Source organism: Muscardinus avellanarius (genome assembly GCF_963383645.1).
Source record: "Muscardinus avellanarius genome assembly, chromosome: X".
NCBI classification, from domain to species: domain Eukaryota; kingdom Metazoa; phylum Chordata; class Mammalia; order Rodentia; family Gliridae; genus Muscardinus; species Muscardinus avellanarius.
This window is the reverse complement of record NC_137792.1, coordinates 115,287,641-115,306,582: the sequence shown is the minus strand read 5'-3', so window position 1 is coordinate 115,306,582 and position 18,942 is coordinate 115,287,641. Positions and strand designations below refer to the sequence as shown.

The 18,942-nt window shown below is 37.1% G+C and overlaps 1 protein-coding gene across 1 annotated transcript in view; it reads left to right on the top strand.

The window, feature by feature from the left end:
* Positions 1-433: 433 nt before the first annotated feature.
* Positions 434-18,942, top strand: part of LOC308279270 (charged multivesicular body protein 1B2) — a gene marked incomplete at both ends in the record, with an annotated part of 29,949 nt that continues 11,440 nt past the window's right edge. Inside the window, 2 exons of the mRNA XM_080719288.1 lie at positions 434-449; positions 8,740-8,837. Coding sequence (XP_080575414.1) covers positions 434-449; positions 8,740-8,837 — 114 coding nt within the window. The remainder of the gene's footprint in view (positions 450-8,739; positions 8,838-18,942) is intronic.

Sequence of the window (18,942 nt, the reverse complement as noted above, 5' to 3'; positions counted from 1 at the left end):
GTGAGGGAAGACGTGGGCGGCGCACGGGTAGAAGGGTTCGGGGGTGTGACTCAGGAAAGAACTAGAAGGTTGGAAGGCAAACACCGTTAGGCTCTGAGTTAGACTTCTGTACGTGAAGGACCTGAGGGGGTGGGCGTAACCTTTAGCCCTCGTGTAACCCGTGGTTCCTAGACTACTGGAGGCATCCTAACCGCCACGCCCTGCGGCAGCCATCTTGGCGCGGCGCCGCCCCTCCCGTCGGGTGCGCGTGGCTCCGCCCACGCGGGTCCAGAGCAGAAACAGGAAGTGCGGCTGGAAACCTAGGAGCTGGGCGGGGGATCCCTGGACTGACGCGGGATTCGCAGCGACCTCCGGTCCAAACGTCCAACCCGTGAGCTCTTGCACCTGCTCCAGGTGTCGCTTCAAAAAACAAAACAAAAAAAACCGTGCGACCATGTCGAATATGGAGAGTATCCTTTCCCGTCTGAAAAGATGCTGCTGGCCGCCGGGTCTAGACAGGGGAAAGGGCTGTCATCCATCGAGTCGTGGAAGGCGCCTGGCGGCGACCTTTTGGATACAGTTGTGGAGGAGCGGGGATGCTAGTGCAGTTTGGTGGGCTCTAATAGCTTGGCGATTGCTTTTTTTTTTTTTTCCCCTCATTATTTCGAATAGCCGCCGCCATCCTAGAATCAGGGAAAGTTGTTCTGCTTAGGGAAGAGTCAGGGGAGTCGCCAGACTGGGTTGAGATTATGGAATGCGACCCCTCTGTTGTCACCGGCGCTTTCAGTAAATTTGCCCTCTTTTGAAATTTTGGGGGAAGATTGTGAGAACCAAGGCTGAGCGGCGAGAGGTTACCGAAGGTTTGGGGCGGTGGTGTAGATTTTGAATGTACTATGAGAGCTGACTGCTTTTGGTAAACTACACTTACCTTTTCGGAGTGTTGATTGGTAACCAGGTAACTGCTTCCCTAGCCCTTCAAGCTGAGTGTTTGTTTCCTAATAATAGTGCTTGTTGATTCAACACAAGAGGGAACTTGCCATAAAAATCATCAATTATAGCTGTTTTTACGCATAAAAACTTAGGTCGGGACTCAGAACCAAGGTGTGTGAATTCCTGAACTGAAGGATTTTTTTCTCACAAATAAAATGCCATCATCACGTGTGTTGCTGTAATTCCTTCTTACTCTAGGCGTTGGCTTTAGAAATAGTTTGGTGTCTTGCCCTTGAATGAAGCTTGGCAAAAAGATAAAATGTGGATAGTCATGATAGTTTGATAACTCTTGTTATATAGCTCTTTTTCCTTCATTAGTGATTCTGAAACATAGAAGAACATTTGGAGGAAGAACTAAATTATATTAGTCATACTGAGAATATTGTTAACATTATACCATGTGCTGGGCAGACTAAGATAAACCAAGAGTAAAATGTGAACCCTTTGAGGATGGTTACAGATGGATCATTTCATAAACAAAGTAGATGACTAAAAAGGATCTACTTTTACTCTTTAAACCAGAGTAATAGTGTTTATTTTGAGAGTAATAGTGTTTATTTTGTTTATTTCTTATTTATTTATTTATTGGTAGTACTGAGGATGGAAGCCAGGGGCTTTTCTACCTCCGGGCTATACTCCCAGACCTATTTTCTATTTTATTTGGAAATAGGGTCTCACTAAGTTGCTGAGAGCCTCACTCAGTAGCTGAGGCTGACTTCAAACCTAAGCGATCCTCCTGTCTCAGCCTCCCAAGGGCTCAGATTACAAGCATGAGCCACCACACCCAGCCTTATAGTGTTTAAAAGTATAAAAAGAAGTGTAATTGTACAAGGGTCATAAATGCAAGAGCACTGGACTATGAGTCAAATCAATTTTTAATCCCACTTTCTCTTAATAAATCTTCAGACTGTTATAGCCTGTCATGCAAAGTGGATTCATCTGTAAAACAGACTAGATGAACTGCCAGCTTTACAAAGTTGCTGTGAAGATACAATGAAATGAAAGTGCCTACCAGGATATAAAGTGTTTAGCATGTTAGTAAGTAGAACTAGCTTATAGATTATTAACTCTTCTTCTAGAACTTTTGGAAGGATTTGAGGTATTAGCTCCAAAAGTGTTTTTTGTTTCCTGCCCCAGTAACGCAGGATATTTTTGCTGTACCTTAACCTTCCCTATTTGGTTTCTAAAAACAAGATAACTGGTTACCAAGTTTCTTTCATTTAAAAGCAGGCCTGGCTATAATCAGAAATAATGGTACTATATATTAGGTGTATAACTAAGGAAAATAAACTGCCCTTCAGTCTGTCAGATGAAGTGAAGAACTTTAACTTGATTCATACCACCTGGCTGTGTTGTGCATTCCAGCCCTTTTCTTTGCAGCCTAGAAGAGAATGGCGTGGTCTCTGATCTAAAATTTGAGTAACAGTTTCTACCTTTATGAAGTGCAAGCATATTATTGTTGTAGTATATAAGAAGACTATGCTAATATAATTCAGTTAGCATGGGAATTTTGACTTTTACTTTTGGACATTTAAATGGTGAATTTACCTTTGTGGCTGATGGTAAATCTCACTTTAAAAAAAACTGGATGGAGCCAAATGGTGGTGCATGCCTGTAACCCCAGTACTTGGGAGGCTGAGACTTGAGGAGGCAACTTAGTCCCCCAACAACTTAGTGAGGCCGTATTTCAAAATAAAAAATAAGCCAGGCATGGTGTCGTATGCTTGTAATCCCAGCATTCGGGAGGCTGAGACAGGAGGATTTCGGTTAGTGGACAGCCTCCGCTACTTAGAGAGACCCTCAACAAATTAGTGCAACTCTGTTTCAAGATAAAGAATAAAAAATAGAGCTGGGTATGAAGCTGGGAGTTAGAATGCCCCTGGGTTTCATCCCCAGTTCCACAGAAATGAATAAATAAAATAAAAAATAAAATTGGGCTGGGGGTATAACAGAAGCTAAATACCCATGGATTCAGTATCCAGTACCACACACAGAAAAAAATGTGATTCATTAATGATGTTATTTTCATTTTCACTTCTATGCAGTTTTTATTGTAAAAATATACCACAATTTAATTATCCATTTTTTGTCTTAGTGATAGACATTTAGATTGTTTCCAGGGTTTTTGATCATCACAAGCAATATTGCTATGATCATTTTTGTACATATTTTCTACATAGAATGGGGATAGTTTGGGGGTATATAGTTAGGAGTGGGGTTGCTGAGTTAGAGATGTATACTTCTAGTTTTCTTTGTAGACATTTGTATTATCTTAAAATGATGTTGCTCTGATTATTTCCATTGTAGTCAATATATCTTTCCTTCCTTTGTTCTTTTCTTTAACCACTATATCATTTCTTCCTTCTCGTACTTGATAGGACACCAGAACAGTGTTATAATTTTTAAAAAATTAGAGCCAAATCATTTCATGTTACTGATTTTAAGAGGAATTTATTCTCTATTGGGATGATGTTGCTATAGATTTTGTTAGATATAATTTTTTAGATTAAAAACTGTTTTCCAAGCTGGGCATGGTGGTGCACACTTGTAGTCACAGCATTTGGGAGGCTGAGACAGAACGATCCAGGTAGCCAGCCTCAGCTCTTTAGTGAGGCCTTTTACAACTAGTGAGACCCTATTTCAAAATAAAGAATAAAAAGGAATGGGGGTGTCACTTGGAGGTAGAATGCCCCTGGATCCCATCCCCAGTACCACAAGAAAAAGAAAGAAATTTTCTTCCATTTCTGGTTTTGCCAAGCAATTAGTCATAAACCATTCCTCTGAATGTTGATTTAAAGTATCCATCAAATGTTGAATTTATTTTTTTATATATTGAGATTATCATTTACTTTTATCTCCTAATGTGGAGGTGGATTTTTAAATGCTAAACCATTATTGCTTCCTAACATAAACTTATGATTATGACATATCTTTAGTGTATTGCATAATTGCTAATACCGTGTTTAGTATTTTTGCATCTCTGTTCATAAGTAAGTTTGGTCCTGTAACTGTCCATTGTATATTCTGTAATTGACATTGTATATTCCTTTACTGATTTAGGTGTTCAATTTGAGAAGTGCTTCTTCTTTTTTTTTTATTCCTTGGAAAAGTTTGTGTAAATTGGGAAATGCCTTTTTCTTTTCTTTTCTTTTCTTTTTTACACACTATGGTACTGAGGGTTGAACCCAGGGGTGTTCTACCACTGAGCCACATCCTCAGCCCTTTTTATTGTTATTTTTGAGATAACTTCTTGCTAAATTGCCCCACTGAATTTGCAATCCCGCCCCTCAGCCTCCCAAGTTATTGGGATTAAGGAGTGTATCAATCTGCCCAGCTATATAAGAGTTTAATTTTTATTGGTCCATTGAAAGCATACATCTTAATGGGATAAAAGACTTATGGAGACATACATGCACACACCACCCCATTAACCCTTACCCAATCCCCACCCCCTTTCCATCCCTCCTTCCCATGCTTACCTTAGTGATTGACTTTGAGATGTTTAAGTACATCATGTGCTTGAGAGAGTTTCCCTCTTTCCCCTCCCATCCTCTCAGTTAGGTCGCCTTATTTGCTCTTCTATAGGATCTCCTTCTTCACCTAGAGTTCCTCCTGTTGCCCATTTCTCCTTAGCTTTCACATGTTAAGGAAAGCATCCCATTTCTTCTTTTTTTGTGACTGACTAATCTCACTTAGCATAGTCCTTCAGTTCCATCCATTTCCCTGTAAGTCATGTAATTGTGTCTTTATGGCTGAGTAAAACCCCATTGTGTACATATCCCACAGTTTTGTAATCCATTCATCTGTTGATGGACATTTTGACTGTTTCCATAGTTTGACTATGGTGAATTAAGCAGCTATGAACATAGATAGGCATACGTTAGTTTAGTAGTTTGGTTTCCTTTCTTTTGGGTAGAAACTCCGCACTAAGAAAACAAATAACCCAATCAAAAATAGGCAAGTGAATTAGATACTTAACAAAAGAAGACATTCAAATGGCCAATAACTGCATGAAAAAATGCTCAACATCACTGGCAATCAGAGAGATGCAAATCAAAACTACCCTGAGATTTCACCTAACTCCAACTAGAATGGCAATCATTCAAAACACAAACAACAACAGATGCTGGCGAGGATGTGGAGAAGTGGGAACTCTAAGACATTGTTGGTGGGGTTGCAAATTAGTGCAACCACTTTGGGAAACAGTATGGAGGATCCTCAAAAGAATGGGAATGAACTTACCATTTGATCCTGCCTTTTTCTTAAATAGAACAATGCATTAATACAACCTCAGGGACTGTTATTGATATTATTAATTCATCAATTTATTTGAATGTTATTTTTTGTAGTACTGGGTATTGAACCCAGGCACATTCTGCCTCTAAGCTATACCCCATCCCTAATTTTTTATTCTTTATTTTGAAACAAAGTCTCACTAAAGTAGCTGAGCCTCACCACAAACCTGTTCTCCTCCTGTCTCAGCCTCCCAAGTACTGGGATTACAGGTATGTACCACAACACCCAGCTAAATTTTCAAAGTGTTAAGGCACTGGATTCAGAATTCAGAATTACACAGGTTTTTAATTTCTTTTTGACTCATAACTAACGTTTGAGATGTTGCTGCTAGTTTAGAAAAGTAGCTAGTTTAGAAAAAATAGCCAGAACTACACTGCCGCAAGCTGCTGCAAAGTTTTATTATTAAAAAGGTAGACAGAAAGGACAATCATAGCACTATGTCAGAGGGATGCAGTGGCATGCCTTGAAAGTATGTAATCTCTAAACACATTACATTTTTTATAAGAATTCATTATCTCCTTCCTCCCATCCTGCTTAGCCAGTCGTCTTCTTCCCATCAAAAGCAGGTTCAGGCCTGCCAGTTATCTCTGTTGTGCAAACTTTTGTTTTGTTTTTGTTAGCCTCCTTTGCCCACATTCACAGAGACAGACAGGTCTCACATCACTGATCAAAATATGTTACTTAGTAAGGTAGGGAGCTGCATGGTAGTAGCTTGCTTTAATTTTGGTTTTATTTTAATTTTGAAAGCATGTGTTATCCACCTGTGTCCTTGGTGATTTCTCAGCTTTTTCTTATCTCTGTCTGCTAGAAGTTACTTACTGTGTTGAACACTTGTTTTATAATAAAAAAGACACAAGAATAGAGTCTTTTAAAAGTATGGAGTTTTGGGAGCTATAACTGTTTTGTGTTATTAGTAACTAATAATGGGTTAATATAGCTTGCTTTTTATCTTTTTTCATATTTTATTTATATGTGGAACATGTTGAAAATGACATACATTCAGACTGTGCTTGGTGCCCCTCCCCCATTCTCTTCCCCCACCCAACAATGAGTGTTCAGGTTAACCACGCTATATTCGTACTTTTACACATATCCATTAATCAACCTCAGCCTCCTTCCTCTCCTATCCTTCCATTCTAGCTTTGCTGAGGTTTCACCTCCATTATCTGGAGTCTCTGGTATTCCCACTTCTCCCTAGTTTGGGTATTTTAGAGAAAACATATGTCTCTCCTCTTTCTGTGCTTGACTAATCTCACTTAACATAATATTCTCTAGTTCCTTCCATCTTCTTGCGAAAGCTATTATTTTATTCTTCTTTATAGCTGAATAGAATCCCATTGTGTACTTTTTATTTTTAACTAGTCTAAACTATTGTGAGTCTATATAATTATTTTTTTGAGGTACTGGGGATTGAACGCCGGGGACATTCTACCTCCAACCTATACCCCAGCCCTGTTTTTTTTTTAAATTTATTTTGAAATGGTGTCTTACTAAATTGAAAAGGACCTCACGAAGTCACTGAGGCTGACCGCAAACCACAATCCTTCTGTCTTTACCTGGGATTACAAGCATGCACCACTATGCCCAGTTTATAATTCTTTTTTTTTTCTTTTCTTTTTTTTTTTTTTTTTTTGGTACTGAGGATGGAACTCAGGGGCATTCTACCTGCGAGCTACATCCCAAGCCCTGTTTTTTATTCTTTTTTTAAATTTATGTTTTTGGTGGTACTGGGGTTCCTGGAAGCCCTTCTACCTCCGAGCTACACTCTCAGACCAATTTTATACTTTTTTATTTGGAAACAGGGTCTCAAGCCATCATAGCTGGCTTCAAACCTGTGTGATCCTGTCGCCGCCTCCCAAGCGTGGGGATTATAAGCATGCACCACCACGCCCGGCTTATTCTTTATTTTGAAGGAGGGTCTCACTGAGTTGCAGAGGACTGGACTGTGAACTGCTATCCTCCTGTCTCAGCATCATGAATGCTGGGATTACAAGCATGCGCCACCATGCCCAGTTGTAATTCTTCTTTTTAAGAGTAGGTGTTTGTGTTTTAACATTCAGTTTTCAGCTGGGCTAAGAAGCCAACATTTAATTGTAGCTCTTAGCTGATAGCTTAGAGACAGAGAAAATAATTTTATTGTTCTGCTTAAGTATGAAAGCTTATTTTATTAGCAGTTAATACTGCCCATATTAGCAATCAATATTGTCCTTATTAGCAATCAATTCAGGCTCAATCCCCATAAATTCACATAATTGTTCTGGGATTTTCCATTTCTGTCTAAGACTTTAGGGGATGGAACCCGGGGACATTTTACCTCCAAGCTACACCCCTGCCCTATTCTTTAGTCATTTTATTTTTGAAAGAGGGTCTCACTGAGTTGCCAAGAGACTCGCTAAGTAGCTGAGGCTGTCCATGAACCGCGATCCTCCTATCTCAGCCTCCCGAATGCTGGAATTACAAGTGTGCACCACCACGCCTGGCCTCCAGGTTTTTAATACAATCTTCATAACATATTTTAAAACATCTCTACTATATTTGCAGTATTTCTTCTTTTTTATTTCTAAACTATGCCTTCTCTTTTTGTCTTGATTAGTTTCTGAAGTTTTTGATCCAATCTATGGTATCTTTGTTTTTTATTATCAGTTTTCCCTCCAATTTTCCTCTTTTTCTGCTTTTTGTGAGTTTATTCTTTTTTCTGACATTCTAAGGTTAGAGGCTTAAAATATTAATTTTCAGCCTTCCTGTCTAATGTGAACCTTTTAAGGTTAGAAAATCCCATCTGCATATGACCTTAGCTACATCTCACAAGCCAAGTTCCACTCATTTCATTTGCCACTCAGTTCTAAATATTTAGCATATTTATTACATATTTTCTTTATGTGTTGATACAGTTTCCTAAATTTCCAAGTATGTATCTTAATAAAATCTTTTATCTTAGAACAATTTTAGATTCTTAGAGAAAAATATGAAGGAAATTTACATATTAATTATTGAGTTACAGTTAGACAGCAGGGTATTTTTCCCCTGATACTTCTTTTTTAACATTTGCTTTATGGCCCAGGGCATACTAAGTTTTCTTAGTTTCACATACTTGAAAATACCCTCAAATTATTTGGCAGGGCTGTCTATAAATCTCCATGTAATTATTAAATTAAGCTTCATATGGTCTTCTATAACTTCTGTGTCCTTAACTTTGTGGCTATAGAAGGTAAATGATTGTAATATCTTAGTACTGTTGATGTCAGCTTTTGTTAAGGTGATATAAAGGTATATTTATCTTTATAATTAGTATCTTTTAATTTTATTTTAATAGAAAACAAATATAGAACAGATCCAAATTGTTCTATTTGTTTAAAAAAACTGCAATTAGTTGGATTTAATAGAATAATCTTACCGATCAGTTTTGTTTTAACATCATGCTTTCAGGTCGTTATATTGTGAAAATGAATAAATAACCTTAACCTACATTTTCAGAACATTTATTTAACTTGAAGTTTGCTGCAAAAGAACTTAATAGGAATGCCAAGAAATGTGATAAAGAAGAAAAGGCCGAAAAGGCCAAGATTAAAAAGGTAAAGCACTTTTAATATTTTTACTTTATTTTTACTCACAAAATGAGCACAATTAATTATAGGTTAGTTAATTTTATACAGTGTATTTTACATTTAAAAAAGATAATTACTATCTTTAGCACTTTAATACTAGTATTTATTTAAATAATTATCTTTCATAGTTAATAATGGCTATATTTACTATGCTTAAATTTCTGTTGCTATTTATATGTGCAAGTATAGTCTCCAAACTAGAGCATCGTTGTTCTTTGTTACCTACATCAAAAGATTATTCTTTGGTTTATATATAATGCCACTCTAATTGAGAAGTATAACATCTTATAGGTAAGAATAACTTTTTCAGATTTTAATTTCTACATTTTCTAAAGATTTCATCTAAATATTGCATAGCATTGATCGATAATGTGGTGTGTGTACTTGATAGGAGGATTCCCAGGACTCAATATATAGATGTATTCAGGGCTATGCTTTATTTCAGTCAAAGGATAAAAAGCAGAATCAATAAAGGGAAAGGGCCCATGATTTGAATCTGGGGGATTCAGTCTTAAGCTTCCCAAGTGTCTTCTGTCAGTGGAACCAAACAGGACAAGCTTAATTTCACCAGCTAGTATGATAACACTTGTGAAGTATTATCCAACAGGGAAGTTCTCCTGGGCCTACAAATCTGGGGATTTTATTGGCAGTCAGACACGTTGGCACATTCTGCCTAGCACATGCCAAAATTCCAGATTCCCAGAAGGAAATCAGATATTTGACACAAATACCACTATATGTACAAACAAATGTAGGTAGAGCAAGCTACACAGATCTAGGTACTCTCCCCAAATCCAAGTTTCTAGATGTGAGCCAAGTGCCAAACTTAAATGTAGGTCTTTCTAAGGATAGTATCCTAGCCTGTTATGCTAATGATTATGGCACATATATATTTATATATCTGTTTTAATATTGTGTTACATTTGATATTTAGTTATTTGATACTAGCATATATTCTTTCAGTCCTTAAGTTGAGTCAAATTAGATATTTTGTCTATATTTTAATTGAGAGAACTGTACAAGAAGAAAACTTATAGAAATGATAAAATTACTAGGAGAAAAAGCAAAATTGATGTATTAAGATTATCCTTTTCTAAAACATATGTCCAACTATTGTAAGGAAAGAGAAGCCCCGAAAAGATGCTTGGTCTAATATTTTTCTATTATTATAGTAAGGAACATAGAAATAATTAAAAATAATTTGAAGCCTCAAATCTCAGACAGCCACAGCAATATTAAAATGCGCAAGTTATTCTACCATATGCAATTCTAATTAGTAGTCTATTAGGTAAGCCTTTGACTGACAGAGTAGTGCTTCCTGACCATGTATCTCATGCGTTGTAATTCTGTTATGGCAAAAAATTTCTTCTCAGTTTACTTTGCATTTCCTCCATGTTCTACAAGTTTTTTAGTTCTAATTTTCCTTTATTTTCCCAGTCTAAACCAACAAGTTGATTTAAAATAAAAATGTTTACAAATCATTTTCCATTACAATTTACACAGAAGCAATTTGATTTTAAAATGTGCAAGTCCATATGCCAAAAATGTTTCATGTGAATTGAAAATAGAAACTCTTGGGGAAAGAAGGGAAAGTGAAGAGTGGAGTTTTTATAATCTTAAAACAGGACTGGAAAATACAAAACCTAACAGCCAAAAAAGGGAGACTGATAAATTTGATATGTTAAAACATTTTATATCTAAATATTCCATTAAAAAGTCAAAAGACAACTCCATGAGACCCTGTTTCAAAAAAAAAGACTAATATTCAAAAGCAATGAGGGGGAAAAGGAATGCTTATACATTGTTAGTGGAATTGCAGATTAGTCTAATTAGTATAAAATCAATAAGAAGGTTCCTCAAAAGACTAGGGATAGAACCACTGTATTACTACTCCTCAGTGTATTTCCAAGAAAAGTCAGAATACTACAGTGATACATGCATCTCATATATATATAAAAAGCAGTTGACTGACAGAGAGCAGTGCTTCCTGACCAAGTATCTCATGCATTGTAATTCTCTTATAACAAATTTCTCAACTTACTTGCTTTTTCCTAACTCCTAGTATGCTGTAAGGCAGCACAGTTCACAATAGCCAAATTATGGAACCAACTTAGGTGTCAATCAATAGATGAAGAGATAAAAATATGGTATATATACACAGTGGAGTTTTACTCAGCCATAAAGAGGAACAAAATTGCATCATTTACAGGAAAATATATGGCATAGAGAACATCCTCCTGTCTCCACCTCCCAAGGGTGGTGCTGGAGCCAGCCGGCAAGAGTACGGGTTCTAAAGTGAGGCGTGAGGGTGGAGAATTTTAAATTCTAATGTGGGGGAGCCGCCAGCCTACTATCTCTACTGGTCGACCCCTGTTCATGGGTCAACATTTCCTACAGGTAGACGACTATGCCTGGGTCAGTATTTTCTATTGTGCCAACACTCCTGGCCAACGCATCTTCTGGGTCAATCTCATCTTTATTGCAACAACGCAAACCCCGGGTTTGTTTTTCCAGAGGTATTTATACACAGCCACAGGTCAGTCAACATTCTCGTGCTACTACCACCAGAATACAATAAAGACCAATACAAAACACATATTTCAGATAGGTCAACCAGTACCCTCGTGTCATCACCACCTGATCTTCTCTCAGACCTTTTTGAACTTTCCATAACCTCAAACCTTGTTGACTCTGGGCGAAGGACAGTCAGCTGAGTCAGAGACACCAATCTAGGGGAAGGCCTTAATGGCTCCCAACAGGGCGGGGTTTACAAGCATGTGCCACCATACCCGGCTACATGATTTCTTTTTAAAATGTAAATAAGATAGTATTATTTCTCAGATTGATAAAGATCAAATTTTTTTTTTGGTGCTGAAATCAAACCCAGCACCTCATGCATACTAGGCAAATATTATACTACAGTCCAAATCCCCAGTCCAAACAGTTTAATAATGTTTTATTATGAAAGACTTAAGGAAAGAGCCACTGATACTTTATTCATGAGAATAAAAAATAATATAGATTTGGAGGGCAGTTTGACAGTATCAAAATTATGAATTCATGTATTTCTTGATATAGGAATTCCATTTCTAGGATTTTTGTCCTGAATATACATGCAACTTATATGCATGAATGTGTCATATTTACTCTTTATGTCATTTATCACACTACAAAAGATAAAAATAGAAGATACAACCTACATTCTCATTAATAATCAATTTGTAAAATTATGGATAACACAACATTATGGTGTTAAGGTATTACAGGGTCTCACTAAGTTGTGGAGGGCCTCACTAAAGTAGCTCCTCTTGTCTCTGCCTCCCTAATACTGGGATTGCAAGCATGTACTACTGCACCGCCACACCTGGCTCAGTATTACAGTATTTTGATTTGCATTCCTTGAGAATAAACTTGAACAGCTTTGTACAGTTAGACAATTCTATTTCCTCATTATATGCATATGTGACCTATTTATTCAAAACCTTTGTGTCTTAGCCGGGCGTGGTGGCACACGCTTGTAATCCCAGCATTTGGGAGGCTGAGACCAGAGGATCGCGGTTCACGGACAGCCTCAGCTACTAAGTGAGGCCCTCTGCAATTCAGTGAGACCCGGTTTCAAATTAAAAAAAAAAAACAGGGCAGGGGGTGTAGCTCGAAGGTCGAATGCCCCTGGGTTCCATCCCCAGACTCGCAAAAAAAAAAAAAAAAACCTTTGTTTCTTTTCTGTAATGATGTTCAATATTTTATTTTTATACTGATTTGTCTGAAAATCATAAATTTCATGATTATTAAAATGGTGCTTTAGCTGGGCATGGTGTGCATGGTTGTAATTCCAGCATTTGGGAGGCTGACACAGGAGGATCTTGGTTTGCAGACAGCCTCAGCTACTTAATGAGGCCGTTTGCAACTCAATGAGACCTTGTTTCACAGTAAAGAATAAAAAATAGGGCTGGGGGTGTAGGTCAGAGGTAGAATGTCCCTGGATTCCATCCCCAGAACTACAAAAAAAGTGATGCTTTAGCCAGGAGTGGTGGTTCATGCCTTTAATCCTAGTACTTAGGAGGCTAAGAGAGGTTTAATGTCATATTCAGCAACATACCTAGACCTTTATCAACTCAGTGAAATCCTGTTTCAAACTAAAAACAGAATAAAATAGAGCTGAGGATGGTGCTGAGAGGTAGAGCACTTCTTGATTCAGTCTCTCGTATCCTTTCCCTCCACACACACAAAAGTGATGCCTTTAGTCCACTAACTTCTGTTCTCCTGCCATGGAGATTGTGTCCACATGGGTCTGATTGTGCCTACCCTCCTTAGTTCATATGTTGAAACCTAATCACCAGTATGATGGTTTTGGAGATGATTTGGTTATGAGGGCAGGACTTTCATGAATGCTATTAGTGTCCTTCTAAAAGAGGCCCCAGAGAGCTTTATCCCTTCTACCATATGAAGATTCAGAAGGTGCTATCTGTGAACCAGCAAGTGGGCCTTTATCAGAGGACACCTTCTTAGACTTCACAGGGTCTGGAACTGTGAGAAATTTCTGTTGCTTGTAAATCACCTGTCATAGTAACCTAAATGAACTGACCCTTCCTCACAGAGCATATTATCTTGCCTTCTTGAGAAAAAAATAATGAGGCATCAGAAGTACCTCAGCGCTGGGCATGGCGGTGCACACTTGTAATCCCCGCGCTTGGGAGGCAGAGACAGGAGGATAGTGCAGGTTCGAAGCCAGCCGCGCTGGCTTAAGAGACCCTGTTTCTAAAAATAAAATAGGTCTGGGAGTGTAGCCTGGAGGTAAAAGGGCTTCCAGGAACCTCAGTACCACCAAAAAAAAAAAAAAAAAAAGAAAAAGAAGTACCTCAGCTTTCTACAGTTACTTCTCTAAAGCCTGCCTGCAACCCCACTATATTCTCAATTAAACTATATCTCTACACCTTTGTTTACTTTTTTCCCTTCTTGTTTCAAAAGTTAACACCTGCTTCCTCCCCTGGGCCTTTTTTCATGAATATATATATATATATATATATATATATATATATATATATATATAGTCTTCTACCTCGCCATCTTTACTTGTTCTCTCACTTTTGCTATTATTCTGCTTTGAGTTTCTTCAATCCTGAGAAGACTGTCCTTTGACCACTAGGTATCCCTCTAGTTTTCATACATTTGTCCTCCCTGAAACTCCTCTTGAGAATAGCCACACTGATTATGTTTTCTCTTCTTAATAACTTACAAGGCCAAACATGTACTGTTGCCCCTATTTTCTTGAAATTGCACTGAACAGTCATAGTTGCCGCTAAAGATCACTTTGCCAAATAATTTGTTAGGTTTCCATAACCAAAGGCTGACTTTCAGTCCTTTTTCTGCTCTATTCAATAATATTGATTTTTCTATCTTTCAACATATCTATTTGTTTTTCTATTACATTGCAGGCTTTGGTATCCCTGTTACTTTTTGGCCCTCTCTTTTGGATCTATTTCCTATTTTTCATTTTCTGTTTTTGTTAGAAAGATTTGTATGCCTCAGAACTTTGGCTTCATCTTGTTTGATTCCTTCTCTTCTCCTGCTCTCTACTTTTCTCTCTATTCACCTGGGCTCAATTAATGTGTCTGACGATTTATCAATCCTTTCTATCCAACAATAGACTAGAGTATCTGGCTACATGCTGGGAAGATCTATTTTGGAATTCCACAGTTTGTTTGACAAGTCCACAGTGAAATTCATCATTACCCTCCCTTCCCTAAAACCTAATTTGTGTTCAATTTTAATTGAACAATGAGGAAATAAGACTGAGGGAGGGATATAAAAGTGCAAGACACAGGAAGAAACCACAAGTTGTTCAGTACCACATGGAGTAATGCAAGTTATAATGGACCTTGTATGTCATAAAAAAGAGTTTTGATTTCATCCTGAGAATGAAGAAAAATCAGTGAAAAATGATGAGGAAAGCTGAAGAAAATACTTGTGTTTTATTTTAGCTCAGCATGGTGAATCATTCCTGTAACCCAGGTAGTTGGGAAACAGAGAGGAAGACCACAGATTCAAGGCTAGCCTCAGCAAATTAGCAAGACCCTGTTTCAAATTAAAAAAAAAAAGCCTGGGGGTATAGCTCAGGGTAATAGCCCTTGGGTTCAATCACCAATACCACAAAATAGAAAAGGAAAATGCTTTTTAAAGATAAAATGTTTTTTCAAGAAGAGGTTATAGCAGAAATCAGCAAACTAGAGTTTGTAGGTTAATTTCAGCTTCCTGCCTGTTTTAAGTGAAGTTTTATCAAAGCATAACATAGTAGTTCATTTACATGTCTGTTGCTTCTTTTGTGCTAACATTAGTACTGTTGAGTATTTACTAGAGTTCACATGCCCCCCACAATCCAAAGTATTTATTGTCTTATGTTTTGCAGGAATATGTATAGACTCCTGTGTTAAAGGACTCTAAAACTAAAAACAGGTTTGCTGGTTAAAAGGTTTATAGTAGTATAGGCAAAAGCTAATGAGTTGCCTCCATTAGGGCAGTACTTATACAGATGGAGAAAAAACCATAGATTTAAAAGCTCTTAAGGTGGCAAAATCTGTATTTGATGACTGGATTTGAGAGAGGGCTCTATCAAGAATGTCTCCTGATTTCTGGCTTTGGTAGTTGATTGGATAAATGGTAGTTTTCCCTTTAAATGGGGAAACTCTAGCAGGTTGCTAGGGGAGAATGTTGAGATTTTGATATTCTGAGAAGTTCATTTCCTGATGTAGTTATCTAATAGGAAATTAAATCTTCTGTGCCACAGCCCAAGATGTAGTCTGGGGATGAGAGATTTGAGAGTACCTGGTGAGTGCTGTAACCATGGGCATGGCGATGGTTGAGATTGATCTGGGAGGATAGTCAGTGAAAATCATATGAGGCCAAAGAAACCTATCAGGGAACATCAGAATTAAGTGGAATGAGAGCGAAGAGGTCGAGGAAGAAAAATCAGCAAAGATCTAATAGGAATGACTGGAGAAGTAAGAAAGGGGAAAACTATGAGGGAAAGAGATATGTTGGAAGTCTAGGGGAGAGATTCAAGGAGAGAATGATTAGCAAAGTACTGCAAGAAGAAGATTAAAAACTGCCTATATGTGGTCAGTTGAAACACAGTGATGACCTTAGGAAGAGCAGTTTCAGTGAAGTAAAGTCCTGGCTTCAGCAAATAGAGGTATAAATGGGAGGTGGAAGATAGTCTTGTAGCCCTTATTTCTTATTCATGGTCCAGACTCCCATATCTACCTATCATTTAATCATCTCTACTTGGATATATCTAACAGGGATTTCAACCATAATGTTGTTCAAAACTAGAATGCTTGATGCACTGCTCCATTTATTCCAGCTAGAAGCCTCAGAGTCATCACTACTTAACTCTTTTAGCCTACATATTGCAAATCTACTTTCTAAATATGTCCTAAACCTGACTAGATCCTCACTCACCACCTCTGATTATATTGTGAGCATTTCTTTCAAGTTATGGGTGATTTTTCTGAAATATTTTTATATTAATACATATCCTGCCATATGGACATATTATAATTTATTTAACTATTTATTATTTTATATCTAAATGATAGCTAGTAATAAGCTTTTCTTGTATATAAGTCATTGTGGTCATCTCTGATTGCATCCTTACAATGAATTATTAGAAGTAAAATTTCCGGGTTAGAGAATATATTTTAATGTTTCTCATATCTTGCCAAGTTTTCTGACTTAGACTTAGGAGAGTCACCATGACTTGGTGATAGATTAAAAAATATTTCCCAAACTCACTTATTTTAACACTTGCTTAAGTTACATACTTTCTTTTCTCTTTTTAAACTTGAAAACACTCACAATAACCTATGCCCTTGCTTCCTATTTCATTGAGAAATCTTTGACTATCATACCTACCTGTGCCCATGCTCATAAATTGTTCTATCCCTTCTCATAATATATGGACTGTCCATGCATCTAGTGAAAGCCAGCTCCTCCCCTTTTGTACTAGATCCAGTCCCTCTCTCCTACCTATTATCATTTCTCTAGCAGTTCTCTTCTACATCGTCGGTTTTATTTTCAACTAAATATATAAGCACACAAACATCCTTAAATCCTTAAAAATATTCTTTTGACCTTTTCTTGCCACTTGGTACACTCCCATTTCTTTATTTCCAGAAATCCCTCTTGAAAGAGTTTTCTATATAAACTCTTCTAATTCCTTTTCTCTCATCTTCTACTATATTCAGATCTATTTAGGTACATATGCCAAGCTCCACAGAAACTGAAGACCTAGGATTTGATCCAGTGGTCAGTTCTCAATCCTTATTTCCCTGGAGCCACCAGCAGCATTTGTCACAGTTCATTGCTCCTTCCTCTTTGAAACATTTTCTTCTTTTGCCTTCCAGGATAACACGCTTACTAGTTCTCAGGCTTTAGGCCTGATTTTTTTCCCCTTAATTTTCTACCTATAGTGACTTCAGAAGTGAAATAATCCTCTTTTCATTTTAAGTGCCATTCGTAAACAATATACATCTCTAGCCTTGTCTTTTCCCTTGAACTCCCCACTGCTATATCACATTTCATATATCTCCACTTGGATGTCCAAGTAGTAAATCAAACTTAAAAATATATCTTTTTACACCCCATTTATACAGTTTTCCTTATGTCAGTTAAAGACATTTATAGAACTGGCAAAAACTACTCAGTGTCATGCTTAACCCTTATTTTTTGTTTCATACCCTACATCTGATTCATCAGCACATCTTCTCTCTACATTTAAAAGATATTCGGAATATGATCACCATCTCTAATGCTCCTACCTTGATTCAAGTCACCATTATCTTACCTCAGTCATCACAATAAGCTTGTAATTGGTCTCCTTGTTCCTGACCCTTTCCCCGTAAATATGATCTTAACACAGCAGACAGATGGAATATTTTAAAAACATAAGTCAAATCATATAGGTATTCTGTTCAGAATTGTTTCTTGGTCTTTCAAGTAAAATCCAGAATCCTTAAAATGGCCTGTAAAGCCACGTATCATCTGCCAGTTACCTGTCTGACTTCATCTTTTATTCTTTCCTCCACTCACTCTGCTTCAGACACCTTGTCCTGTGAGCCATGTCAGTGTCATTTCTGCCTGCCCTGCAAAATAGCCATATAACTAGCTCCCTCTCTTTTCTAACAGAAATAGAAAACTTTTTTCAGGTGTTCACTCAGATGGATTCTTCATAGTAAGCTTCCCTGGCCATTGTCTAAGCTTTCAATAATTAAAATTCTAACTCTTATCTTGCTTGTCAGACTCTCCAATCAGAATGTATGCTCTGTAACACAGGAGTTTTTATGTTTTGAGTTCACTTGCACAATAAATATATTAATAAATGAATATATCTATATTATGACAGTTACTTCTAGGATCTGAGACAGAGTGACAAGGGTTGGAGGAAATGCCTTTTTTTATTATGTATTCTTTTCTGATTTTGTATACTCATACAATTTATAGTGTTCATTTTAAGACTATCAAAAATGAACAAAATATTAGGCCCCAAGCAAAAAAACAATATCTTAAATATTTTGAAGGAGGAAATATGAAGCATATTATTTACTAAAATATTTTATTGCTGGAAAAAATAGATATCTACATGATAACTGTAGTAAATAAAGACCATGTTTTAATTTAAGTGTAAGAAGTAAAACCACTAAAATACCAGTATGAAAATACCTTGAGGGACCTAAGCATGTATTCTAATTTATTAAAGTACTGATGAATGTGTATTTTCTACGTTTTAAAATTAAAGAACTGTAAATTATTTTCTAATAGTTCAAGGCATGATCATTTCCTTAAAATCTAATTGTAAAAGTTCTTACAGATTATAGGGAAATTTGGGATTATGTTCTTTTAAAATATTTTTTCTATGATGGGCATTGTGGCACAGCTTTGTAATCCCAGCTTTCGGGAGGCTCAGATCGGAGGATCGTGGTTCGTGGGCAGCCTCAGCTACTTAGTGAGACCCTTTGCAACTCAGTGAGATCCTATTTCAAAATAAAAAATTAAAAAGTAGGGCTGGGGGTGTAGT